Consider the following 27,695-nt stretch of genomic DNA (forward strand, 5'->3'; position numbering starts at 1 on the left):
GAAGAAAAAGAACTAACATCTATCAGTCGTCACCTCATAGTCTAGACCCTGTCAGCAAGGTTCTTCACAATGATTCTGACTCGGTAAAGGACAAGTTAATAGTCTCTGGAAAGACAGACAAATTGTGTAGAAAAGCTAAGACTGTCTCCAAAGTTTACCTTTCAAATATTAAATAATATTTTAGATATTTACTCACATTAATAAATTGACACAAAGAATTAAATCTTCTACAGTATTGTCCTGATATTAGAGACAATTCGGCATTCTCTCCCAGACCTGCTGCATTCCCAGTCCTCTCCTGAGGCAAAGTCCCTGGCATTTGAGGAGAGGATGCTCCTTAGAACTGCTCAATCCCCATTCAAGGAATAGGTGATATTCTCTGTATGCAGCAAACAGAAAAGCCTGGGGCTGACCACCCTGGCCCAGCTCAGGGGCAGTGGCTCATTGCCTGGTGAGGCAGAACAAAGGCACTCTGACTGTTGTCCCTTCCCTCTGAGCTCCTGGTTAACACAGTGTGGCAACACTCGATAAAAGCCTAATATCCACACCCAAAACTCCAGAGCCTGCCTCAGCTACATTGCCAGAGTGGAGAATCAGGCCATAAAGCAGACAGCATCTGACATTTTCCCAAAAACTGACTTCATTTGCAGGAGGAGGTATAGAAAAAGAATCCAAAGGCACTCTTAAGAACAGACAAGAGGGGTTGGGGTTGTGGCTCAGAGGGAGACCACTCGCCTAGTGTGAGTGAGGGACTGGGTTCAGTCCTCAGCACCACATAAAAATAAGACAAAGATATTGTGTCCACCTATAACTAAAAAATAAATATTAAAAAAAAGAACAGAGAAGATAAACTTTTATTTTCTCTTCCAGAATCTCAAAAACATGAAAGTAATTAGACCTGTCCACACACCCAGGAAAGAGCTGAACAGACTAGAATCAACCAGAAGTCAGTAACCGGAAGAAAGTAGAAAATACACAAATATGTGGTAATTGAACACGCTCATGAACAATTAAAGGGTCAAAGAAGAAATCTCAAAAGAAACTATAAAGCAACTTGAGACAAGTGGACATTTAAAAACAGCACACCAACACTTATGGGATAAAGCAACAGCAGTGCTAAGTGGTAAGGTTGTGGGCGGTGAGACCATCGGTGAAAGTAAGTGTGTGTCCCGGCAGCTCCATGACCTGAGATTCAACAGAAGGAGCCCTGCTTCTCAGCAAGGTGGTAATGGAGGGCATCAGCTAGAGTTCAGCAATGGAAGAAGAATCATGGAGACACAGAAGCTGTGGAGCTCTGAATGGTTCACTGCAGAGGGGAAGGAGAGGGACACAGAGAGGGGAAAGCACTCTACCTACATTTGGCACAGGAGAACCTGTGGCCAAGAGGCAGTCTAACCTAACCCTGCAGAGGCTGCCATCAGCTATGACTAAAGTGCCTGTCTCATGGCCACAGGGGGGGGGGGGGCGTTCTGAAGTGGTGAGCTGCAGCCCCCTGAGCTAGATCTGGGCATCCACACAAAGCATTGAAGAGTCCCAGTGAGCACCTTCCATGGGGTCTAGAATGTGCCCAACCAAGCCCTGTTCAAACAGGCGCAGCAAGCCCAAGCCGAGTTCCCTTTGGGGACAGAGCCTTTCTTTCCCTTTGTTTGTGGCATCGCATGCCAACAGCTTGGGCAAGGCCAGAAACTCCAGGTCTGCTCCTGGAAAGTCCAAGCCTAATGTGGTGGAACATGGGAGATGGCAGAGTTAACTCCCCCATTCCATGAGTGGAATGTTCTGGAGGTCACTGAGACCCAGACATCCAGACCAGCGTCTGCCCTGCAGCAGGGATGGGGATCTGATCTCTGGATTTGACACCATCTGGCAAAATTCCCAGGATGCTTAGAGCCCACACCAGCCACTGGCCCCTCCTGGTTAGTGCTCCACACCAGCGTTGCCCTGGGGGCATTGACTGGTGTGTCCAGACAGGGCTCCAGCTGTGGTGCTCCCATTTGTCCTGTCCTGTTCTGGGGAGAAGGGAAGCCAAGAGCTGCTGCCTTCAGCTTCCATTCCAGGTCACTCTGCTGGCATCTTGGTGACCAACACAAACATCAGTTTTGACGAGCCCAGCCCTTGTTCTGTTCAAAGGTGTGCAGCCAAGGAGAAATGGAAAGAGGGGCAATGTGTGGGCAGAGAACCTCCCCATGTCACGGGTTCTGATCATGTCAGTGGAAACAGCCTTTCCTTTTCCTTAAGACTCTCTCCCTTTTTTTCTCTTTCCATTTTCTGTGTGTGTGTGTGTGTGTGTGTGTTTCTCACAGAGCTGATTGCTTTGAGGATGTGTGTGTGTATACATATTCATATTTTTTTCTTTCATTTTTATCATTTTTCACCCATTTGTTATTTGCCTTGTTTTGACTTTGGAGAGTCAGGACTTTTCATGTGGTTTTTGTTTGGTTTTTTTCTTTGTTATTTTACCTTTGTTTTTGTTCCTCTCATTACTTTCTCTCATTTCTTCCCTCTCTTGTTATCTCTTTCTCTCTCTGTTTGCTATATTTATATTCAGGGATTTTTTTGCTACTCATTCCTTATGGCCATCATTTGCAAACTCTCCCCTTCTTTTCCTCATACCACTTTTTGAATATTTAAAACTTTGTATTTCTCAAAAGAAGAACAAACTAATACCAAAATCAGAAAATAGAACATAATTAAAATGAGAGCCAAAATTAATGAAACAGAATTAAAAAAAACATAAAGGATCAATGAATTAAAGAGTTAGTTATTTGAAAGAATAAACAAGATTGATAAGCCCTCAGCCAAATATCCAAAAGAAAGAGAGATAAGACTCAAAGGATCAAAATTAGAGATGAGAAAGAAAAAACTACCATAGATAATACTAAAATCTGGAGGATCATCAGAAACTACTCTGAAAAATGTTACTCCAATAAGCTAGAAATAAGATTGTACCTCATGATCTTGATTGTTCATCCCAGGGATTTTATGTTGTTTCAACATATGAAAATCAATAAATGTAATTCACCACACAAATACAATTAAGAACAAAGATTACATGATCATCTCAATAGATGTAGAAAAAGCTTTCAACAAAATTCAGCATCGATACATTCCAAAAAAATGAAAAAATTAAGAATAAGGCTAAATGTTACAAGACCAACATACTAAATGGAGAAAAATGAAAGCATTTCCTCTAAAATCAGGAATAAGAAAAGGATGTCCACTCTCAACTCTCCCAATCAATATAGTTCTTAAAACTCTAGCCAAATTTAGGAACAAAATTCCTCAACAAGACTCCTAAAGCACAAGAAGTAAAATCAAGAATCAATAAACGGGATGGTATCAAAGAACTAACTCTTCACAGCAAAGGAAACATTAACATGAAAAGAAAGCCTTCAGAATGGGAGAAAATCTTTTCCACTGCACCTCAGATAGAGCATTAATCTCCAGGATATATAAAGAACTCACAAAGCTTAATAACAAAAAAAAATAACCCAATTAATAAATTTGCAAAGGAACTGAACAGACACTTACATAAGAAGAAATATGATCAGTCAACAAATATATGAAAAAGTATTCAACATCACTAGCAATTAGAAAAAAATGCAAATTAAAAATACACTGAGGGGCTGGGGATGTGGCTCAAGCTGTAGCACGCTCGCCTGGCATGCGTGCGGCCTGGGTTGGATCCTCAGCACCACATACAAACAAAGATGTTGTGTCTGCTGAAAACTAAAAAATAAATAAATAAATATTAAAATTCTCTCTCTTTCTCTCTCTCTCTCTCTAAAAAAAAATACACTGAAATTCCATCTTACCCCAGATAATTGTCAGAATGTCAATTATTAAGAATACAAGTAATGATAAATGTGGCAAGGATGTGGGGGAAAAGTTTCACTTATACATTGCTGCTGGAACTGCACATTGGCATAACAACTATGGAAAGCAGCATGGAGATTACTCAGAAAACATGGACTGGAAACACCATTTGACCCAGTTATCCCACTTCTAGGTACCTGAAGGACTTAAAATCAGCAGACTATTGTGACATGGCCACATCAATGTTTATAGTAGCCTAATTCATAATAGCTAAGCTATGGAACAAACTTAGGTGCCCTTCAACAGATGAAAGTATAAAGAAAATGTGGTACATACACGATGGAATATTACTCAGCATTAAAAGAGAAAAAAATCATGGCATTTGCAAGTAAATGAATGGAGTTGGAGAATATCATGCTAAGTGAAATAAGCCAATCCCAAAAAAACCAAAGGCTGAATGTTCTGACGTGTAGATGCTGACTCTCTCAATAGGTGGTGAGAAGGAGTGGAGGTTCAGCAGATTGTATGGGGTGGAGAGAGGGAGGATGGGAATGAGAAATAAATACAATGAATCTGACATAATTTTCCTATGTTCATGTATGTATACATGTATGAATACAACTCCACAATATGTACAACCACAAAAATGGAAAGTTATACTCCATGTGTATATGGTATGTCAAAATATATTCTACTGTCATGTATAACTAAAAAGAACAAATTAAAATTTTTAAAAAAATTCTAGCCAGAGCAATCAAATAAGAGAAGAAAAATGAGGCTGAGGCTGGGACTCAGTAGCAGAGCACTTGCCTAGCATACATGAGGCACTGGGCTCGACCCTCAGCACCCCACATAAAAAATAAATAAATAAAATAAAGGCATTCTGTCCATCTACAATTACAAAAAAAAATGTTTTAAAAAAAAGATAAGGAAATTTAACAGAAAAAGAAGAAGTCAAACTATCTCTGTTTGTTGATGACGTGATCGTGTACTTAGGAGACTCAAAACACTCCACCAGAAATGCAATAAAATGGCAGGACACAAGATCAACTTACAAAATTCAATCACTTTGTTTTGCTCCAATAATGAATCTGATGAAAAGGAAAATGGAAGAACAATTTCATCTTCAATGGCCTCAAAAATATAAAATATTTAGGTGAGCGCAGTGGCTCACACCTAATTCCAGCAGCTGGGAGCGAGGAGGCTGAGACAGGAGGATCATTAGTTCAAAGCCAGCCTCAGCAAAAGCAAGGCACTAAGCAACTCTGTGAGGCTCTGTCTCTAAATAAATTATAAAATAAGGATGGGGATGTGGCTTAGTGACTGAGTGCCCCTGAGTTCAATCCCTGGTACCCATATCTATATAATATTTGTATGCAATATTATATATAATTGTCATCACTTAATAAATATATATTATACATTACACATGTATAATATTTAGGAATAAATCTAATCAAGGAAGTAAGATCTCTACAATAAAAATTATACAATACTGAAGAAAAATATATTAAAGAAGGCCTTAAAGAGGGAAAGTCATCTCCTGTTCTTGGATAGGCAGAATCAGTATTGCTTAAATGGCTATATTACCAAAAGCAACATACAGATTCAATGTGATCCTCATCAAAATATCAATAGTGTTCTTTACAGAGGTAGAGAAAGCAGTCCTAAAATTCATGTGGAAGAATAAAAGACCCAGAATAGTTAAAGCAATATTGAGAAATAAGAGCAATTCTAAACACATCACAATACCTAATCTCTAATTATGGTACAGAGATCTAGTAACAAACACAGCCTGGTGTTGGCATAAACACAGACATAAAGACCAACAGAACAGAATAGAAAACACAGTGACATAGATATAGTCATGTCATCCTTGGCAAAGTTGCCAAGAACATATGTTGGAGACAAGACAGCCTTTGTAACAAGTGGTGCTGGTGCAACAGGATATTCAAATGTAGAAGAAATAACCCCTATTTCTCACCGTGCACAAGTCACTTCAAAGTGGAGCAAAGGCCTGGGAGTTAAACCAGAAACCTGCAACTGCTGGAAGAGAACAGGCTCAACACTCCAACATGCTGGCACAAGCACCAACTTCCTTAACAAGACCCATAAAACTCAAGAAATAAAACCAAGAATCAATAAGTGGAATGCCATCAAATTAAAAAGCTTCTGCACAGCAAAGAAAACAATAATGTGAAGAGAGAGCATCCAGAATGGGAGAAAATCCTTGCCAGCGGTTCCTCTGATGGGATTAATAACCAAAAAAGAAAGAACTCAAATATTTAAAACCTAAAAGAAAAATAAAACCCACTCAAAAAAGTAAACTCTTCAGCCATTGTGAAAAATAAAATTCTGCCATTTGCAACAAAATGGATGGGACTAGAAGATACTATATAAAGTTAAATTATTATTAAGATATAGGAAGACAAGTATTACATGTTTTCTCTCAAACTAAAGGTAAAGTGGCAATTACTAGAACTTCAGGGGGAATTAGGGATTTCAAGATGTTTAATAAGGCTACCAAAATTCAGTTAGATGGGAGGAATAACTTATGATATTACACATCACAATGGGAAAAAAAGAATGAATTAAAAGATAAAGTATTATTATAATTTATCATAAAAAGAAAAATTCAATCTAAAAATGAGCAAAGGCTATGAATAGACTTTTCTCCCAGGAATATACACAAACATGCATAAGCCTATGAAAAGAGGTCTACATCTTTAGTTTTTAGGAAATGAAAATTAAAGCCACAGATGGTATCCACTTCATTCCTACTGGCGTAGCTATACTAAAATCAGACAGTGGCAATCAGGGCAAGGGAATGAAGGAATTGTAACTCCTCGTGGGATTATAAGTGGGTGGAGGTATATTTTAAATCAACCTAGCAGTTCTTCAAGTGATTGAACAGTTTCCAACAACTCTGTTACTAGGCAAAATACATACCTAAGAGAAATAAAAACATTCCCACATTACCCTAGGTATATGTATGACTGCACACATGGTGTGACACTACATCGTGTAACATCAGAGAAATGAAAAGTTTTGCAGCAATTGTGTACAATGAATCAAAATGCAATTTGCTGTCATATATACCTCATTAAAATAAATAAATTAATTTTTAAAAATTCCCACACAAATACCTCTGCACCAATGTTCATAGCAACATTCTTTTTAATAGCCAAAATGTAGAATAAACTCAAATATCCATTCAACTGATGAATGGGTAAAAATGTGATGTATTCATACAATGATGTTTGGCCACAGGAAGGAATGAATACATGCTGCAACATTGATAGACCTTTAAAACATTATCCTACGTGAAAGAAGACTAATACAAAAAGTGACATATGTGATTCCATTCATATAAAATAATAAATATAATGTAAGTTAGTGGTTGCTCAGAACTGGGCAGGAAAGGTAGAGCTGGGGGGTAAGTAGAAGAAGAGCTAACAGATATGGGATTTCTTTTTAAAGTGATGAAAATGTTCTAAATCTGTCAAAATGGCTGCATAGATCTGCAAGTAAACTAAATATCTCTGAATTATAGAAATTAAGTGGGTGAACTGTGTGATATTAAACTAAATCTAAATAAAGATGCTAAAAATTGACTCTTGGCAAAATTTTTCAAAATCAAGAAAATAAAACATTCCCCCACTCTGGATTTTAGAAATATATATATATATATATATATATATATATATATATATATATATATATATATATATATGATATTTCATATATATATAGTATATATGATTTATTGTCTCTGTAATTTACAGGTAATGGTCTTTTTCTAATAGTGTAACACAAATCGTACTTCATTTCCACCTTTAAAACAGATTTATTAGGGCTGGGTCTGGAGCTCAGCGGTACAGTGCTCGCCTGGCATATGTGAGGCAGTGGGTTCGATCCTCTGCACCACATAAAATAAATAAATAAATAAAGGTATGTGGCCACCTACAGCTTATATATATATATATATATATATATATATATATATATATATATATATATATACACACACACACACACACACACACACATATATACATACACACACAGAGAGAGAATTATTATTCAACAACTAGGAGCTTACAGTTGAGGAGTTTGCTTGAACGGTAGTTTCATCGTCTGATGGGAACTGATATATCTGGATGTTATTGCTGATCAATTCATTCATTATCTTACTCTTAAACTTCTGTAAGTCGTTTTTAGAAATTGTGTCTGCTTTAGCAATCAATGGTATAATGTTCACCTTCAAAGAAGGAAGACAAAATTTGGCCTTGAATATTTGTTGTTCATTCTGTAGTTTTCACAGTCTAAATCTCACAGGCTCTGGAAGTAAATCTGTGTAACTAGATAATCACTGGCTGTCAATTCTTCCTTACAAAATTGTTTCCCAAAGTCTCAATCTTATTTCTCTTTTAAACTCTTTTACACTTCCAACACATTTGAAGTTAGTAAAGTTTAAAGGATAGAATCGGATGGACTGTTTACTTTGTTATCAGTTTTATTTCTTATTAAACAGAGTTTAAAAAGAGCAAGACACTTTTCATTAAAATTGAGGAAAGGATGGAATTTTCCTTTCATCTGTCAATCATGCAATCACCTACCCCATGGATACAAATTAATCAGTCTCCCATTTTTACACACTCTTGTCCTACCTGTATTCCCCTGAAGATAAATTTGCTTATATTTTTCAAACACTACCTGAAAATAATGTGGATATTTTTTGGTTACCAAACTATAATGGCCAACTTGCACATGTCGGGGGGGGGGGTGTATGTGTGTGTGACAGAGAGTGAGAAGACCTCACTAACAAACATGTACATTTGTAATTTGCATAAAGAAATTATTTCCACGTTTGAGTTAAATTTCTGCATATTTGAGTTTGAGTTTTTACTTAAAAGCATTTTCCTACTTATATAAAATGATCACAACTTTCTTCAAGTATTTACATTCAAATAAATTTTGTAGGAAATAACAATATGAAAAATTCAAAAATATATGATATTACTGTTAAAATATCTTATTAAATCATATCTGCACACGTTAAAATCTATATAGTATAAATAAATGAATATCAGTTTTAGGTAGATTGCCTGGATTTCTCAAAGCACACCATTTTTAATTCCTGGAGAAAATCCAAGGTTTTAATATTATAACATAGATGTTCAAATTTTGGCATGGTTTCAATATCTACAAATAATATTTTCCAGAGTAAAGAGTAGATAATTGGCAGTAGATTCAAGTCTAAAGTGAAGTGTTGGAATTGTGTTGGTAAGGAAACTTGGAAAAGACATGTTGTTGTGACAGTAAATGATCCATTTATGAAAATGGAAACTTTCTATGTCAGCAATTCCCAGGTGTTCATGTTCAGTGAAGAAAACACACTATGACACAGAGAACTTAAAGCCTGGAAGGGAACACCAGGAATGAACAGTCATCTTTACCCATCTGTTTAGCAACTGTACCTGTCAAAGCTAGAGATTTCCCGCACCTGTAAAACAGCCTGAAATAACAGATCACCACAGAGTTAAATATAAAATGGTGTCCTAGACTATGAATGTACTTTTAATCAATAAATTGAGGAAGATCTTAATTTCAGCAGAAATTTAATTTCTTTAACTTGATGTTATTTGAGATTACATACAAAGTTTTATCCAGACCGAACAATACTTAACAAAAGTTAAGACTTTTTTAGATAAAAAGAACCCAAATTTAGGGATTTTTCTCTGATCAGTTGGATAAAATTAAAGACACTATGTTTCACCAGAGCTGAGTGAAAAAAAAAAAACTGATGAGATAGCTTCATTCATATATATATAAAATCTCTATTTAAAAAATACCTTTAAATTTAATACTCTCACATAAGAATTGTACAAATAGTCAGAGGAAGAAATCAAAGTGTGGTAATTTTCCCAAAGCCACACTCATTAGCAGGGTGGGGTCAGATGTTGAAATGAAAAAGCTTTAAACCCCCACCCGTGATTTAAACCCCAGCCACTGGAGACAAGGTCACAGAAAGCTAACGAAGTAAAGCAAGTGTTTAAACCTGCACTGACCGCAAACCTGGGAGATTTATCATTTATTAATCTACTTTGATACTGGGGGTTGAGCCTAGGGGTGCTCTTCCACAAAGCTTTGTCAACAGCCCATTTTTATTTTTTCTAACTTTGAGACAGGGTCTTGCTAGGTTGTCCAGGCTGGCCTCAAACATGTCCTCTCACCTCCGCCTCCAGAGTCACTGCAATTCCAGGTGCACACCACCAAACCCTGCTGTGAACTTGGTGTATACATTACATGTCTCCCATAAGACTACAGAGTTGTATGCTGTGGTTTTTTTTATTCATCTAATAAAACATTTTCCACACTTTTAAACTAAACTATGAAAAACTAATAAATTGTTAGAGAATTTAATCAAATAAAAAGGGCTTATAAATGTCCTCAGTACTTTTCCAAAGCCTTGTGGATAAGCAGACTATTAGCATGAAGCCACATGTGTCCCAAGCTCTTGCTAGAAAAAGCATATCTTTTTGGCTCTTTACTTCCTTTCTGATGCACACATGGACTTGCATTCTGAATCCCCTCTGGAAATGCTTGTGTGCAGAATCATGCATGACCAGCCGCCCCACTCAAAGATTACAGGATTGTTTTATACCACCACACAGTAAACTCAATTTCAAAAATGTAGGCAAGCAGACAGGATCCAAACTAGAATTTAATCACAGAAAAATGTTAACTAAAACTTCATTTTGTGTTTTTACATACATCTCCCCTTCTATTTATGATTTTTTAATTAAATGTATATGGAACATAAAGTGGCAATTAATTAAATATTGAATTTTCTCTCCCCACTAAATGCATGTTCTGAAGCCCCAATACTCTGTACCTCAGAATGGGACTGTAATTATAGATAGAGCTTTAAGAGGTGATTAAATAAAGAGGCTGTTATGGTAGCATATAACCTGATTTGACAAATGTCCTCATAAGAAACCTGGACATAACAGACGCCAGCAGAAAGATCTTGATGCTCAAGAGGCGGGCTTGCCAGCAAGAAGATGGGTTTCAGAGGAAGCAGGGCTGCTGAGGTCCTGACCGCAGGGAGGGGGTGGCCTCCGGGAAGGTGGAGCTATGACCTTCCACTGCTTAAACCAGCCTGCAGCCTTGGGGCCTGAAGCCCGCCAACCAGTACAAACGCCTTAGAACAAAAGGCTATTAACCTGCTCTCGCATGCATTCAATATGCTTCCAAATGTCATCATCTCACAATAAACCTTAAACCTGGAAGCCCGAGGGAGCTGCCCACGCACCACACCTTGCTGTCGATGCTCTTCATGGTCAGCAGGTCCAGCGACTTGAGCGAGTGCCCCGTTGGAGAGATGAAGTACAGGCACACGTGCACGCGGGTGTCGTGGTACTCGAAGAAGGAGCGCTTGATCCGCAGCTCCTCCTGAAGGAAGGCCTCGAACTGAGCATCTATGTAGTCGACCACGGGTTGGTAGCTAAAAGACAGTCATTTAGATGCAGGATCACAGAGGGAGCCAACCCGATCTGCTTTCACCAGTTCATAAACAGCATGTACTCTAAATCCTATGCTACCTTATGCATCCGTGAAGAGGAGTCGGCTGGGGCAGCCCCAGGGGTGTGGCTAGGTGGTACAGGGCAGGGCAGGGGAGTCCCTGAGCTCCATCCCCAGCTTCAGAAGATGAAAGAAAAAACAATTCCATGCCAGAAACAGGACCCGTGCCTTCCGTTGCTTAAATTGAAAAACGATCTATTCAATGCAATCCCAATCAGAAACAAAATTTTTATATGTTTATGTACACAGAAATGCAAAACAGCCAGAATGCCAAGACACATGGAAGAAAACTGAGACAGTCTCCAGACATCCGGTGGTCTTCCGAAGCCAAAATGTTACCTAGTGTGGTTGGTACCAAAGAGGATGAGATAAAGAGGCCCAAGGAAAGACAGCTTGGATGTGACAGAACGGGATATGTCCTGACTGAAATAGCTTTTTACACCTGCAGAAATACACTGAAAGAGCCACACTTGCTGTATGGGGAATTTAAGAGGGCAAACTAAGTAAATAAACTAGGGTGACCCAAGTAAGGAGGGAGGGAGGGAAGGATTTGGGGGCCCCATAGATCAGGTGTGTTTGGATAGGTTTAGGAAATGACACAGATATCAGAAATATTTGGGTTTTTGTTTGGAAATAACTAGGCCCATGTCCAAGTACTTCCCTATGGGAAGATGAGAAAACCTGCCTGAGAAGAAGGCAGAGGAATCGCCTTCCATCCTCCAGCCAAAATGAGCGTAAATGCCAGGCTACTTTTTACAGCTTTGAATTTGGGCGTCCAGGTTTGATGAAATATCTATTATAAAATAAATAAAATACCAGGAATTCTCATAGTCAGGGGAGGGGGTAGGGAAGAATGAAAGAATTTTGGATTGTGCAGAGGGGAGTGAAGGAAGGGGGAGGGACTGTGTGAGGATGGCCTTGGGTCTGAACCTAACAACTCCATTTTAAAAACTCCAATTTGAAACCTGCAGTCTCACCAGACACAGCCACAGAGCCCTCCAGTATGGCCCTCAGACACAAACAAGTCATTTCCCCCCACTTAGATAAACTCAGAGTAAAGCCTCCGGCAGGCTGTCCTCACCCGATAAGAGGGAAAGGAGAAAAGAATAGGGTGGGGACCACCAGACCAGATGTTTTAACTCCAGGGTAAATGATGTCACAGAGAAATCTGGTGGTAACTGATAAGGATTGAAAGGGGAGTCAAAAGCCCCAAAATTTAATATAAATAATAGAGCAAATGAGCAGATATTCAGCCAGCCAATACTGATGCACAGAAGCTGGAGAGCCTGATGAGGTCCTGGACTGACATCCCATCACTTGTCATCGTTTGCTGATCCTCTGCCTGGTCCTCACCGCTCTCAAACTCTACAGCCACATCTTGACCCTGGTGAGAGCCACAACTTCTCCCTAGGACCACCTCCTCAGGCGGCCACTAGCTGCACCCCAGGAGAAGCCTGCCTTGGCTCCAGACCTGATCACCACGGTCTGAGTGAGTGTGCATCTGCTAGACTTAAAGCCTAAGGCTTGAGACTTTTGATCTGACACATGAACTTAGCATGGAGAAGGAAAGTCCGTCACAAGTCTGTCATGATTAAGTGTGTTTGCAATGCTTAGAATTCATTAATCTAGAATTGTTTGCTGTGAATTAATTAATCTAGAAATGTTTGCTGTGAATTAATTAATCTAGAATTGTCTGCTGTGAAATGATTATGTCTATTGCAGTGCCTAGCATTAAGGATTGTCGTTTTCTTAATTAAGAACCTACAGATGAAATTATATTGAGTGATTTAATGAATAAAGCATTGAAAAGGGCAAAAGCATGTGGACATTCTTTATTTCTCCCCCTCCACTGCTTAAGTTGAACCTTTCGCCCATTGCAACAGGCTGTGGGGATGGGAAGGATGGTGGAATGAGACATACATTACTACCGTGTACACATGTATGATTACACTACTGGAGTGACTCTGAATAATGTTCAGCCAGAGGAAGAAGTTGTGCCCCATTTGTGTACAATGTGTCAAAATGAATCCTACAGTCATGTACAACAAATGAAAATAAATTTTTTTTTAATTTTTAAAGAAAAAAAATACTAGGAATTTTATAACTGGCATGAAAACAAAAATAAAATAAAAGTTATATTCTCTTTTAAAGTATCAACCAAATTGTAGGAGAAATAGAAAATAGAGTACAAAATACAAAAATAAAGCTATTTTATTAAATAAATAATAAAGTGTAGAGAAAGGTATTGGGAAGGAAAACACAGCAAAGTAATTATGTAAGACAGCTTTATCTGAACACAGGGTAAAAACAAAAAGAACTATAAATGAATACCATATTTAGTATCTTCACATTTCATATGAAATGGACTAATAATTTTAACACTAATTTATATGCACGATAGTGAAGTCAATTTAAAGATGTGTAGTTAGTGTAGCTAGATAAATCAGGTCTGATACCAAATCTAATAAAGAAAATGAAGTCGGATCTGAGCCCGGAGAAATCAGAACTACACCTGAGAGATTGAAATGTTAATGTCCCCATGCTAAAGAACTATTAATGAAGTAGCTCCCAGCAAATAGGAAGGTGCTAATCAAATCCCCCTAGGCCCTTTCTGCCCAGGTCTCTCCCCATTGGCCCACCTATTTTCCATCTTTTGGCCTTCCCACCTGATCTCCCAACCCAGGCAGGATAAAGGGAAATAAGCAAGATAAAGGACAGAAATGTAGGAAGACAAAAGAAGACCTTAGAAATAAAGGGATAAGAGCTCCGATCCCTTTGGGGGGGGTGTCTTCTCTGCTATTCTTTTTTTTTTTTTTTCCAAAGAGAGAGAGAGAATTTTTTTAATATTTATTTTTTAGTTTTCGGTGGACACAACATCTTTATTTTTTTTTTTATTTTTATGTGGTACTGAGGATCGAACCCAGGGCCCCGCACATGCCAGGCGAGCGCGTTACTGCTTGAGCCACAACCCCAGCCCCTCTCCTATTCTTTAATAAAGCCTTATACTTCCCACTCTACACTTTCCTCGGGTGCTTCTCTGGTGTTATACTTCAGCAGTCTGGGAAGCAAGGACTCTCCTGGTAACCGGCAGTATCAATAGAGTGAAATGGATAAGTAAATACATCAGTCTTAACTTTGTCATATACCCAAGTCTGGATATCTACCACATAGCATGATGACCGTGGGCAACATGTTCTGGGATGTACCTGCAGTTGGCTGGGACAGCAGACCCTAAGGTCTCCTCACACACATGTTAACTATGAGAGATGATGACTATGGTGATTATCTTGACTGCACTGATCATTTCAAATGTGCACACATATCAATCAGAATGTGTGTGATAGAGCTATATATTAGCTAAATCCCACTGAAGGATTGGCTGGAGCCTACAAAGCCCAGCAGTGTTCACCCTACAGCAGGAGCTAAGACTGTACCCTAGCCCAACAGTGGGAACTACTGTATATCACATCCCTGCATAAAGAGAGTCAATGCTGGGGCCCACTGCCACACCTATCCCTTTCCCTTGCTTCCACTTGAAGACCCCTCTCAACAAGTGATACCTCATACCCAAGGCAAGTCACCACCACACTGTCCACCCTGGGTCCAAGCTGTGAAGAGCTTCCCTATGCCCCAGGACGGCAATCAATGCTAATCCCTGTCCCTCACCCCAACTCCCCAGAATACAGGTCTTGAGATGTGCACTATCATTTTGGAGACCAAGCAGATGTGGGGCTCCCCAAGCTCAAAAATTAGAATTTGGACTAGGCTGTGCAAAACCAGCCTAAGGACCACAAAAACATTGCTTTGCAGGAGCAGAGCTGAACCTTGGATTCTCAGCTGCTGATGAGAAACTGATGTGACTCCATTATAAATATAAAAAAAAAAATTAAACCAGCCTTTACCTCAAGGCCTGTCCAAAGTGACCCTTGTCCTTGGAAAAACCCACAGAGTGTTCCTAGGCACTAGCCACCCTGCTGAGTTGTTTGTCTGTTAACAGGAGAGATCTGCAGCGCCAAGTGTCCCTGACTCAGTTACGCTAGTGCCTGGAAAGACCAAAGAATGTTTGAGGCCTAATGCCTGACCATGAAGACCCATAACAACCCCCTAGAAACTACCATCAGCGGGAGAAAGGTGACCCCCCCAGTAGCCTCGGTGATTGATAACATGTTAGGAAACCATGTAGTTTAGCATGTACACCCCTCACGGATTAAACCAATCAGTTCAAACAAATCCACCTCTTGTACTAATCAATAACCCCTACCCAACTTGTTCCCGCCATTGAATGTAGTAATCAATGCTAAGAGTTGTTGTTTGATTTTCCCATGGTATGGAATGATTTGCTGTGTGATGCTTAGAGTATCCAAAAAAACTATAAAATCTCACTGAACAAAGGACCGGGACTTATTCCTCGGAACCGCTGCATCGGAAACGGTTGTGAGTACAGGCTTAAGCTTGCAATAAAGACTCTGTGTGCTTGCATCAGATTCGGCTTCTGATGATCTTTTAGGGTCCCCCAAATCTGGCATTACACTGACACATTTTTCGACCTCCAAAAAGAGATCTCTTGGGTCCCACCAAGCATTCCAAGACCGAAATGAGGTGCCATATGTTCCACAGAAGCAATGTCACCACCACCACAATGTTCCTTATCATTAGGATGTGAAGTCCAGATATGTCCACAAGAGCAGGATCCCAGCTATCCCTGCACTCTGCCTGGAGACCAGGGAACTGAGCCCACTGAAGCTAGATCTCATCAATGCCATGTGCAGGTAGAGCAGGAATGGGAGGAATAGAGGAAAAGATGGCAGGCATACACCATAGCCAGAAAAGGCAGAGAAAGAATGGTCTTGAGCCCAGGTGGAGTTGGGCTGATTCTGGCTTCTGGACTGTAGAAATGTGGGAAATGGGGTGTGTGTGTCTTGAGCCTCTTGTGGATAGAATTTGGATGCTGCACTGAAGCGACTTCCTCAGGATGGCGTGGGTCTTCCTCCATAATGCAGCAAACCCTGTCCTCTACCTTCAGCATACCAACACTAGTGTTTTTAAATGCTTCCAGAACAATTATTTTGGTGATACTAGTTTTCCAAATATAAACTGCTACTTAAGGCAACATGCGATCTGCTTCTGCCCCTCCTCTAAATTTCTCCCAAGTCTTTTTCCCATCTATGTTATAACTTGAGTGTCAGTTCATAGCCTTCAACAGTGGAGTGCTGGTGAACATGCATCTCTGGAGGGAAAGATGCAGACTAGCAGAACTAGTGCTGCCTCATGATTTCAAGCCACTCACTGTGCCACTGAGAGGGTGGGGTCTAATGTGCACTCACCATCAGCAGGACTTAGCCTCCACACATCCCCGGCTATGGCACACTAAACTAGCCACCAGGAAGCCCACCTTTCTCTAAAACTAACTTTATACAAGTAGGAGTGTCACATATAATCATTAATGAACAGACATTTCAGAAAGGAGTAGGAATTAAAATTCTATGCTATGCCACAATTTATTTCCTCCTATAATGGATATTAAAATCTAGTAGAACACTCATACATTGCTGGTGGAACTGTAAATTCATGCAACCACTCTGGAAAGCAGTATAAAGATTCCTCAAAAAAACTAGGCATGGAACCACCATTTGACCAAGTTATCCTACTCCTCAGAATATACCCAAAGGGCTCAAAATCATCATACTACAGTGACACAGCCATATCAATGTTTATAGCAGGTCAATTCACAATAGCCAAGCTATGGAGCCAACCTAGGTGCCCTTCAACAGATGAATGGATAAAGAAAATGTGGTTTATATACACAATGAAATATTACTCGGGTAAAGAAAATGAAATATTACTCAGCCTTAAAAAAGAATGACTTTATGACATTTGCAGTAAATGGATGGAGACTATCATGCTAAGTGAAATAAGCCAGTTCCAAAAAGCCAAAAGTCCAATGTTTTCTCTGATATGTGGATGCTAACCTACAGTAAGGTTGGGGGTATGGGAAATAGAAGTCCAGTAGATTAGACAGAAGGGAATGAAGAAAAGGGAGGGAGGATAGGAAAAGGAAACTTAGTGGAATGAATCTGACATAACTTTCCAATGTACAGAGATGAATACACCACAGTGAATCCCACCATCATGCACATCCTCAAGAATGGGGTTCTAATTAGAATAAATGTATTCCATGCTTGTATATTTATATCAAAATGGATTCTACTGTCATGTATTAAAAAATCAATAAAAAATAAAAAGAAAAAGGACTATAAAAAGTCTTTATTTTTTTGAAAGGAGGTAAAACTTATAGAAACTACATAAACAAATGTTTGCTATAATTCATTCAAAAATTTTATAAAAATTAGACAAATGGATATATAAAAGTATCAGTTCCATAAAAACATTAATTAGAAAAGAATTAAGAAAGGTGTCAGTTACCTTAGAAGAATGTTACAATTTAGTCAAGGACAAAGAAAGCAGGTTCCTTCAAGTACAAAAGTCATTATAATTTTTTGAATTTTTTAATTTGTTTTAATTAGTTACACATGACAGTAGACTGCATTTAGGCACTTTGATATATCATAACAGATGGGATATAATTTTCCACTTTTCTGAGTGTACCTGTTGTAGAATCACTTTGGTCATGCTGTCAGATATATACATAAAGTAATAATGTTTGCTTCATTCTACTGTTCTTCCTGTCCACACCCCTCCCCTCCCTTCCCTCTACCTAATCTAAGGTAACTCTGTGGGAGTACCAAAGCCATTATAATGAACACAAGAAGACACCCACCTGGCTTCCTTGTTTATCTGATCTCCGTACCCCACCGTCTTCACAACTGTCAGTTTCAGTTGAACCTTGCTTTCCTGAAGTTCATATGTCTGAATTTTGAGTCCAACATTCGAATAAAAATGTGAGGATTTTTTATCTTTCAAATTAGTATTAAACAACGTATTAATCAGTGTTGATTTTCCAATTCCAGTTTCTCCTGTAACCGACATAGAGAGGTCATCGCAGTGGCATAAGACGGGTTAGCAGGGACACTGAACACCACAGTGGCTGGAAGGGCCCTCAAGCCTATAAAAGTCAAACTCAGAGCAAATGGTGGATGATGGCCAGGGGCTGGGAAAGGGCCGGGAGAGGGGCTGGGAGGGAGCTGGGAGTGGGGGGATTGGGAAGGGGGACTGGGAGAGGGGCTGGGAGAGGGGGCTGGGAGAGGGGGCTGGGGGAGGAGAGGGGGTGTGGGGGTCCCAGGGAGAGAGCCCTGGCAGAAGGCTGGGAGAGGCTGAAGCACCGCTGACCACTGAAGCACACACTTCAGAGAAGAGAAGCATCTGTGAGAGTAACCTTTCAGCAGGAAGGCCATAGTTAACAGGAATGTATTGTGTCTCAAAATAACTCAAAGAAAAACTTCAATATCTCACCATGGAAACTGATAAGTAAGTGAGATGATGACTTTGTTACTTAGCTTAATTTAATCATTCTGATATTCACATATCAAAACACCACATTATACTCTACAAATGTATATAATTTGTTAATTGAAAATTATATTATATTAATCTTAATAAATGGTCCCAAATACTTGAAAGACAAATGTCTCTGGAAGTGGATGTGCTAGTCATGACTCCTTTCTTCATGGACACAGCAGAGAAAGAAAATACACACTAACCTACTACACTTTTAGAAATTCTGAAACCTTTAAAATTTGACATAGGCTAAGGAGAGGGAAACTGATACAAAATAACAAAATATTCCTAACAGAATCAGTATGATGAAGTCTGAGTCGAAATGAAGATGAGAAAAGAGGAAACTGGTCGGTTATGGTGTCTGGCACTTACCCACACAGAGAATATTGAAAGAGAACCCTTGATGGATGGATCTGTTCACCAGCTGGTAGGGCAGATACTCGAAACCAAAATGCCCAATGGTGGTCAAGCAACGGATATTTTCTTTTTGCTTTAAGAAAAGAAAAATTTTAAAGTTTTCAATTAGAAGATGAAACAAAACCATTTGAAAGAACAATAGTGATCACATGAAGGAAAATAGAATTATCACTTGATTATCATGCCTCAGACTCTCAAGATGTAAATGTATTCAGTAAGCTTGTGCAAAAGGAAGTCTGTGCAGAAACACAGATATTGCCACAATTGTCACAAATTAACTAAATCTAGCTCCAATCACAAAAAAGACACGTTTCTAAATTTAAAAAGAAATAGGGAAAGAAGCAAATGCCTCACAAAACCCCAACCCAATATTCTAAAATAAAAATTTTTTCTACTAACAAGGAAAACTTTAAAATTCTTTTTCTTTCAGTGTGTTGATATATTAGGATTTAACATATATATGTATTATTTAATATATATATATAAACACTTAACACATGTTTACATATATAAAGTAACCAAAATCAATTTTAAATTTAAATAAAACAAATCAAATGACTTTTGCCTCAAATGGCCAGCTAGGCTGCTCCATGCCTTAGCCATGCAGATGGTGCTGCCCAGGACAGGGAGTGCTCACTGTCCTTGATGGTCAGGAAGGGACAGCTGGGTCCTGTGGCAGTTCTATCTCCAGCTTTGGGAGCATCCACAGGGGCTGTTCCAGTTCCCATTCCCACCCGCGGTGCAGGAAGCTACCTTTTCTCCACCTTGTGTCCAGCCATGGCTGTTCTATGGGCTTTTGAAAGTGGCCACTCTATCCAGGTTAGATGGTGTCTCCTGGAGGTATTGCTTTGCATTTGCCTGACACCCAATGATATTGAGCAGTTTTCAGATATTTATTGGCCATTTTATTTCTCCTTTGATAAAGTGTCTATTAAGATCATTTGCCTTTTTAAAATTAAATTACTTGGGTTTTGTGACGTTTTTGGGCTATTTTTGTATTATTGACATTAACTATCTTTTGGATGATTATCTGGAACTTTTTTTTTTTTTTTTTTTTTTTGGTACTGGGAATGGAACCCAGGGGCACTTAACCACTGGGCCACATTCCTAGCCTGAATGAACATCTTGAAATGTTTCCCCCATGTTTTCCTCCAGTAGTTTCAGAGTTTCAATTCTTAATTTAAGGCTTTGGATCCTTTTTAAGTCATTTTTCTACAGGGTGACAGATAGGGACCAAGCTTAAGATGCACCTTTCCCAGCAACATGTGTCTTTCCCAGTGTCTAGCATCTCTAAGAGTCAGTTGTCCTGGGTGCACAGGTTAATTTTAAGGTTAATTTTTATCTGTTTCATCAGGCTCTGGGCCTGTTTTTATGCCAGTGTCACACTGTTCTCATCCTTTGCTGCATGGGCTAGATACCACCACTGCGATGGAAAGTGGCCACCACCGAGGGGGCATCAGGTTTGGACAACCATAACCCGCCGTGTGAGGATTCACGCCACCTCCACGACAGAAGGCAGGTGTATCAAGCTGCACCACATCTTCAGTTCCACAACCACTTGGAAGCACAAAAGACCCTGAATAACTAAAGTAATCTTCCACAAAAAGAACAAAGCTGGAAGCATCCCAATACATACAACAGAGGCCCAATAACCAAAAGAACAGGATAGTGGCATAAAAACAGACCACAGACCAATGGAACAGAGCAAAGAACACAGAAATAAACCAATGCATCTATGCTGACTCTTCACAAAAGTGCCAAAGGCATGCATTGAAGAAAACAGACTATTCAACAAATGGTGCTGAGAAAGCTGGATATCCACATAAGGATGATTGAAACGTGACCCTCACTTCTCACCCTGTGTAGAACTCACAATGAACCAGACATACAATGAGATGCAAAATGCTGAAAGTCCTGTAGGAAGACGGAACGAAAATTTTCAAAACATTGGTACAGGCACTGCTTTTCTGATCAGGACCCCCAAAGCACAGGAAACAAAAGCAAAAATTGACAGAGTTGTGTTAAACAAAAAGCTTCTTCACAGCAAAGAAAATGAGGAGGGAAGAGACAATCTACAAAATGGGAGAAAATATTTGCCAACCATTTACCTAACAGAGAGTTAATATCTAAAGTATACAAAGAATAAAAAAAATAACAAAAAAATCAAACAATATAATCTAAAAATGGGCAAATGATATTGGACAAATTATATTGTTATACTGTGTATTGTGTGCATGTGCAAATATGCAATAAAAAATCCTATCAGTATGTACGACCATAATGCACCAATAAAATGTAAAGAAAATAGAAATGGTGAAAGTGATTAGAAAAAATTAAAAATAAAAATGGGCATATTTTCTGAACAGACACTTCTCAAAAGAAGAAATACAAATGTCCAGTAAATATATGGACACTTACTCAATAGCATTAGCCATTAGGACAATGCAAATCAACCCTAAATGAGATATCATCTTGCCTTAGCAAAAATGGCTATTATCAAAAATATAACAAATGCTGGTGAGGATGCGGAGAAAAAAGGAAACTTCATACACTGTTGGTGGAAATGTAAATTGGTCTAAACACCACGGAGAACAGCATAAATGCTCCTCCTCAAAAAGCTAAAAATAGAACTACCATATAAAGTAATTGAAGTCAGCAAACCAAAGAGATGTTGTGGCATCACTATTCACAAGAGCTAAAATCTGGAATCAGCCAAGTGCTCATCCATAAATATGTGTGGATACAGAAATACAGCACACATACATAATGGAAGATTATGTGGTCCTAGAACATGAAATCCTATCGTATGTGGCAAAACGGATGGAACAGGTAGACCTCATGTTAAACGAAATAAGCCAGACACAGAAAGATAAGTAGCACATATTCTCTCACATGTGATAGCTACAAAAAGAAAAAAGAAAAGAAAAAAATCAACCTGAACATGGAATAGTGATTCCTAAAGGTCGAAAATAGCAAGGGAGGGGCTAGGGTTGTGGCTCGGTGGTAGAGTGCTTGCCTAGCATGTGTGAGGCACTGGGTTCAATTCTCAGCACCGCATATAAAAAAATAAAATGAAGTCTATTGACAACTAAAAGTAAAAAATTTTAAAAAATGGCAAGGGAGAGAGGTCAACAAAGAAAGGTTCAATCTGATGAAATATCATGATGAGCAGAGTCCTCACCACAAGCCATAAATAGTGGAGCCACCAAGGACTGAATTTCTGAAACTATGAGCCAAAGTAACCCTTTCCTCTTGTAAGGTACTCACCTTGGGTGTTTTGTCACAGTGATGCAAAGCTGACTAGCACACCTCTTGGTAGGTTCTAGAATTTTAATTTTTCTTTGATTTTAATTAGGAATAGTCTTTTTCGCTAACAAGATCAACATATATGAATGTACCACAGTGAATTTCACCATTGTGTACCTCCACAAGAAATTAATTTTAAAAAGATAACTATGGATAAATGGCAGAAAGATCAGTAGAGGGAAGGGAGCAGGGGAGAGAAGGAGAAAGAGAAGTACTGGGAACTGAATCAGAATAAGACATAGTCCATGCTTTTATAATTATATCAAAATGGGTTCTACTGTTGTGTATAACTAAAAAGAACCAGTAAAAAATGAAAAAAAAGAAATATGTAATAAATATTTAAACCATCACTGATGTTTATGTCTAGTCAATATAAAAGACAATTCAGATTGAGACTCAGTGGTAGAGCACTTGCCTAGCATGCATGAGGCACTGGGTTCAATCCTCAACACCACATAAATGTAAAATAAAGATATTGTGTCCATCTAAAACTAAAAAATAAATATTTTTTAAAAAATTCGGAAGTGAATAGCCTCTTCCACGTAGTGCTTCCGCCATGATGAACTGCCTCATCACAGACCCAAGAGTAATGGGTCAAGCAGTTAAACTGAAACCTCCAAAACTCTGAGCCAAATAAAACTTTTCTTTTCATTAAAAAAAAAAGCCAATTCATCACCAAACGTAACAAGTCTTTCTCATCTAGAAGCAAATCAGATTACTCAGTCAATACTTAGAAACTGTACAATTTTATTGAAGTACAAGGGCAGAATTGCATTGGAAAGATATACTTAACTATATCTTCATCATTTGGTATATGTGAGGGTATGCACTTTGTTTTTTCTGCCATGCCAGGTTGAAAGAACTGAAATGAAAAGACAAGACATTTTCAGATTTACTCAACAAGGTTAAGTTCCTAGCGTGACCGAGCACAGGGAGTCCAAGACAGACACTACCATAAGTGTCAGCTTTCCGTGTACACTGATGACTTGGTTCATGTTGCAGCTGTCTTGTTAGACAGGCTTGCACATAATAAATAACACAGCATTCAATGTAGGACTTAGAAGAAAACATTTCAGTCACAAACAGAAACATGCCAGAAAGGCTCAGCTCCTTTTGAAATCAAGAGGACAAGACTGTTCTTTCTCAGAGGACTCTCTGGCCATGAGAAAGGAAAGTGGAGAACCTTGCTGAACACTGTGCTGGAGCAATGAGAAGCACACTCAGCATTGCTTAGCTTTCTGGCTCCGTGTGTTAGACTGGCCCCTGACTGAGACTCAGGAGTGCGGAGCTTGCAAAGCTTGTGGAAGCAAGGGCCCAGGGAGCTGAAGCGAAGCCCCTATGTTACCAGTGCTGTGCTGGGGGCTGTGGCCTCATCTCCCCTAGTGCTGACACATTCTCCTTAGTCCTGGTCCTGGGGCAGGTGAAAACTCCACATTCAGAAACACTACATGACTTACCTGCCCAGAGCTTCAGATGTGAGCAGACACAGGCTCCACTGACTCCCCAACTGCTCTTCTTTCTTCTGCCCTCGAAAGTGGCCAGATTGATATGCCTGTGTTTGCAACAGTTGGGAACAAGGAGGGGAGGGACAAAGGACAGGCTGTGCCAGGCTTCCTGAGAACACTGTGCTACCCTATTTTTGAGTACATCACAAAGATACTCAATATGAGATACATTTTAAGGCTAATGTGGGTAAAACAAGAAGAAAAGCAAACTTAAGGACACTGCTCCAATCCATGCCTCTTCCTTTGCTCTGCCCAAGGAGCACCCACCTCAGTTTAGAAATCGGTCCTACCTTTTTCCTTGCTGTTAAGTAGGGTTCTCTAGTTAGACTGTTATGTTCTGCTGTACAGTTTATTCTCATCTAGTGTCTAGAAACTTACTGCTGGTCAGTGCAATGATCTCCAGTCCTTAACTAGAATTGATAATAAACTAAACCACTGAGAGAGAGGGCACAGGTTGCTTCTTAATTTCTTTTGTTTATCCTCTTGCAGAGTTTGAAGTAACTACAAATTGGAAAGTCTCTATCTCTGTCTAACTGCTGATCTGGCAGTATGTCTGCTAAAGGTGGCTTGAAAACTAGATATGCAAATTATCTTGTGCTTAAAAGTGTAATTACCAATGCATTACCAAATAGAATATTCTAAGTTAGAATATTCTAATAAAATTTTCTTCTCACCTAAGTCTAGGGAAGAAGTTCTCTGAGTATGGTCCCTGGGCAGCTAGGAATCCCTACAATTCTTTCAGGGTACCCATGAAAGCAGTGTCACCTGCTGTCCCCACCCCTTGTCATTCACACAAGAAAAGTAGAAGAAGCCGATCACCCATGAAGTACATACGTTGTACTAAGTGTCTTGAGGAAAACAGGTGATGTGACTGACCGTAAGAAATGGTGACACCCTTCTCACGGGCCATTCTAACCACACAAGCAACAGACAAACTTCGGTTATTCAGGCCTCGGTATTCCTAAAACAGTTTCTTGAAGATTCACTGTGATTTGTAACATCAAGGAAAACAGCTGGACCCAGGATGGTGGAATTCCTGACCCAGGGTCCGCCTTCCCCTCCACAGAAAATAACCACAGGAACAAATGCACAGACACATTTTGAGGTTAGTGGCCGTGGGAGGACATGGAAATCAGCAAGGAACCTTGAAAGATTTGGAGACCTAGAACAAGAACATGAAAAGAGAAACAAAATATCCTAGCCTCTGCCAACCAGCTCACATCAGAAAGAGGAGTTCCCCCTTGGCAGGGTTGAGGGTGAAGGAGAGGGTCCTGGGAACTTCCCAGCACAGATGCTGATGATCTCAGTCTCTGGACATGATTTTCACAGTGGCAGCTCACTGAAGCAAGTTACCTGAATCTGTTGTACCGTAGCTTTGCTTTGGAAAAACATCCAACATCCTATCCTACGAAAAGCCCAGGTGCCATAGCCAAAAGTCATGTTGAGCAGAAAGTGCCTGACCTGGGCTGCATGTGTGGTCAGAAGCCACCACGAAACCCCGTCTGGAAACACACAGTCCATTGTGCTGGCCGGGCGGGTGACTGCCGCACACACCCAGCTGGACTGAGGGGACTGTGACCAAAGCACTGGGTGTCCTGTGCTATAGAGAACCAGTTCATGACACAGACAATACAATAGAGGGCACTGCCCTAACAGACCAGAGCTGGAGGAACTGCCTTCTGAGGCCCAGGGGTGTTGTAGGTAGTGTCTGCTCTGGAGAGATTAGATCAAAACACCCCACAGCATGGCCATTGCTGATCTTTGCTGAGAGTCTGGAGCCTCCCAGGAGTTCCCCTCCAGGAGTAGGGGAGCCAATCCCTCACCGCTCTGCTGGCCACCAACACAGCCTTCCCAGGCTGAGTCGCTGAGAGTATTCCCACCGGCCTCAGATGATCATGTGAGCTGCCAGACTCAAAGGGAAAGCCAGTTGGGCTCCCTCCCCTTGGCTTTTCTGACTGAATCCCCCTAATACAACTTTCTCTGTACATCTTTTGCTCCTATTCCTTTAGCTACACAGTAGGCACTTGCCAGGACAGTGTGACCATATTTTCTATGACCTCCCAGCTCCACAACAGCAGCTGCAGCATGGCCTCCTCCAGATGCTCCTGCCTCAGCTCTCTGCAGCCAGTGGGGAAATAGACAGCATTTGCAAACACCTCTTCTCAGTGCAGCCTCTGGATCAGCTAAGTCCAGGCTGCCTTCCTGATTCCAGGTGTTTCTGTCCACATCTGTCCATTGTGTCTCCCTCTGTGGTGAATTAGTGCTGCAGCCGCAGACACTGCCACACCTGGGTCAGCTCCAAAGTAGTCTTTCTCCTTTGTTCAATGTGCCCAAATTTCTGAGTCCCTAAGACACTCTAACTGTTCAGTACTGAGTTTTAGTACAATTCCTCTTTCACCCACCTGGCTGAGAAATATACCCTGTTGCATCCCACGACTAAATCAGCCAGGGTCACTCCAAGTGAACTGTGCTGGCACACTGGGCTGGCATGAAATAATCAAACAGAGAGAAATATCTTTTTTGGAGGGTAGGAGGGGTTCTGTGATGGCTCCTCTGACCTAGCTCCCATAAAGGAGGCAAGGCAGGCAAGGCAGACAAGAAAAAGAGGGAGAGCGTGCCTCAAACCTGGGTTTTATTGGGGGAGGTTGTTGCATGGAATATTCTATCCCAAAAAGGGCAAAGGGGTAGGATTACAAAGGAATAGGTGAGTGTAACTCAACCCCAGCCCCAGTGGGGTGACACCTACACCTTGTTATCTGAGCTGGGGTAACAGCCAAATTACTGACACTGAAGGCAATAATTGGTCAGAACCCAGTGCATCAGTACTTAAAGGTGTCTGCATCCAGGGCAGCACCCACTGCACCTGAATCCCAAGCAACTGGAAATGCCAGCTTCCTCCAGCCCACTATCTTGAATCCTGTGTGTGGAGTTAGAATGCAACATTAAAACAACAAGAAAATAGAAGGGAACCTGTAGAGAAGAGGAGGGTTATTATGAAGCTGGAAGAGGGGCAGGAAAGAGAAAGTAGTTGGTACTTAAATGGAACAAAGAAGGTACATACAGGGCTGGGACTGTAGCTCAGTGGTAGAGAGCTTGCCTAGCATGTGTGAGGCACTGGGTTCAATTCTCAGCACCACATATAAATAAATAAAATAAAGGTCCATTGACAACTAAAAAATACATATTTTTAAAAAAGAAGGTACATACACAATATGCCACAATGAACCCCACTGTTATGTTTAACAAGATGCACTAATAAAAACATTACAAAGAAAATATCTCTCTGAAGGTCTGACCTTTCATCAGAAACTCCTGTGACACACAAGAATAAATCTGGCACGTTCTGTAGGGTAGCTGGCTGAAGCTCCACATCCAGCCCTCCTCCCCAGTGCTACTTTCAGTGGGATTAGTCATACATGCAGTTCTGACCAGAAAAAAAAAAAAAAAAAAGGAAACAGAAATATTTTGGAATTTCTAGGAAATTTTCTCCCTGTAATATTGGACATAATTTTTTAAATAAAAATAATTAAGAACATATTTTGTGAATAATAAAATTTAAGTGTCAAATCTAAAATTAGTTTTGTGATACTCTGTATCCACCATAATCACCTC

At 39.9% G+C, this 27,695-nt stretch overlaps 1 protein-coding gene across 2 annotated transcripts in view; it reads right to left on the reverse strand.

Annotated features, from left to right (window-relative positions):
• Positions 1-23,425, reverse strand: part of Septin14 (septin 14) — a 33,816-nt gene extending 10,391 nt beyond the window's left edge. Inside the window, exons 1-5 of one of the 2 annotated variants that reach the window (XM_027948675.2) lie at positions 23,372-23,425; positions 19,228-19,345; positions 18,179-18,374; positions 11,137-11,323; positions 7,916-8,074 (exon numbers count right to left, since the gene is read on the reverse strand). In XM_027948675.2, coding sequence (XP_027804476.2) covers positions 7,916-8,074; positions 11,137-11,323; positions 18,179-18,374; positions 19,228-19,345; positions 23,372-23,425 — 714 coding nt within the window. Of the gene's footprint in view, positions 1-6,983; positions 6,987-7,915; positions 8,075-11,136; positions 11,324-18,178; positions 18,375-19,227; positions 19,346-23,371 lie in introns of those variants that run through there. The other variant, XM_071605248.1, reaches the window with a different exon arrangement.
• Positions 23,426-27,695: the final 4,270 nt, after the last annotated feature.

The sequence above is a fragment of the Marmota flaviventris genome, chromosome 19 (genome assembly GCF_047511675.1).
Source record: "Marmota flaviventris isolate mMarFla1 chromosome 19, mMarFla1.hap1, whole genome shotgun sequence".
Lineage (NCBI taxonomy): Eukaryota > Metazoa > Chordata > Mammalia > Rodentia > Sciuridae > Marmota > Marmota flaviventris.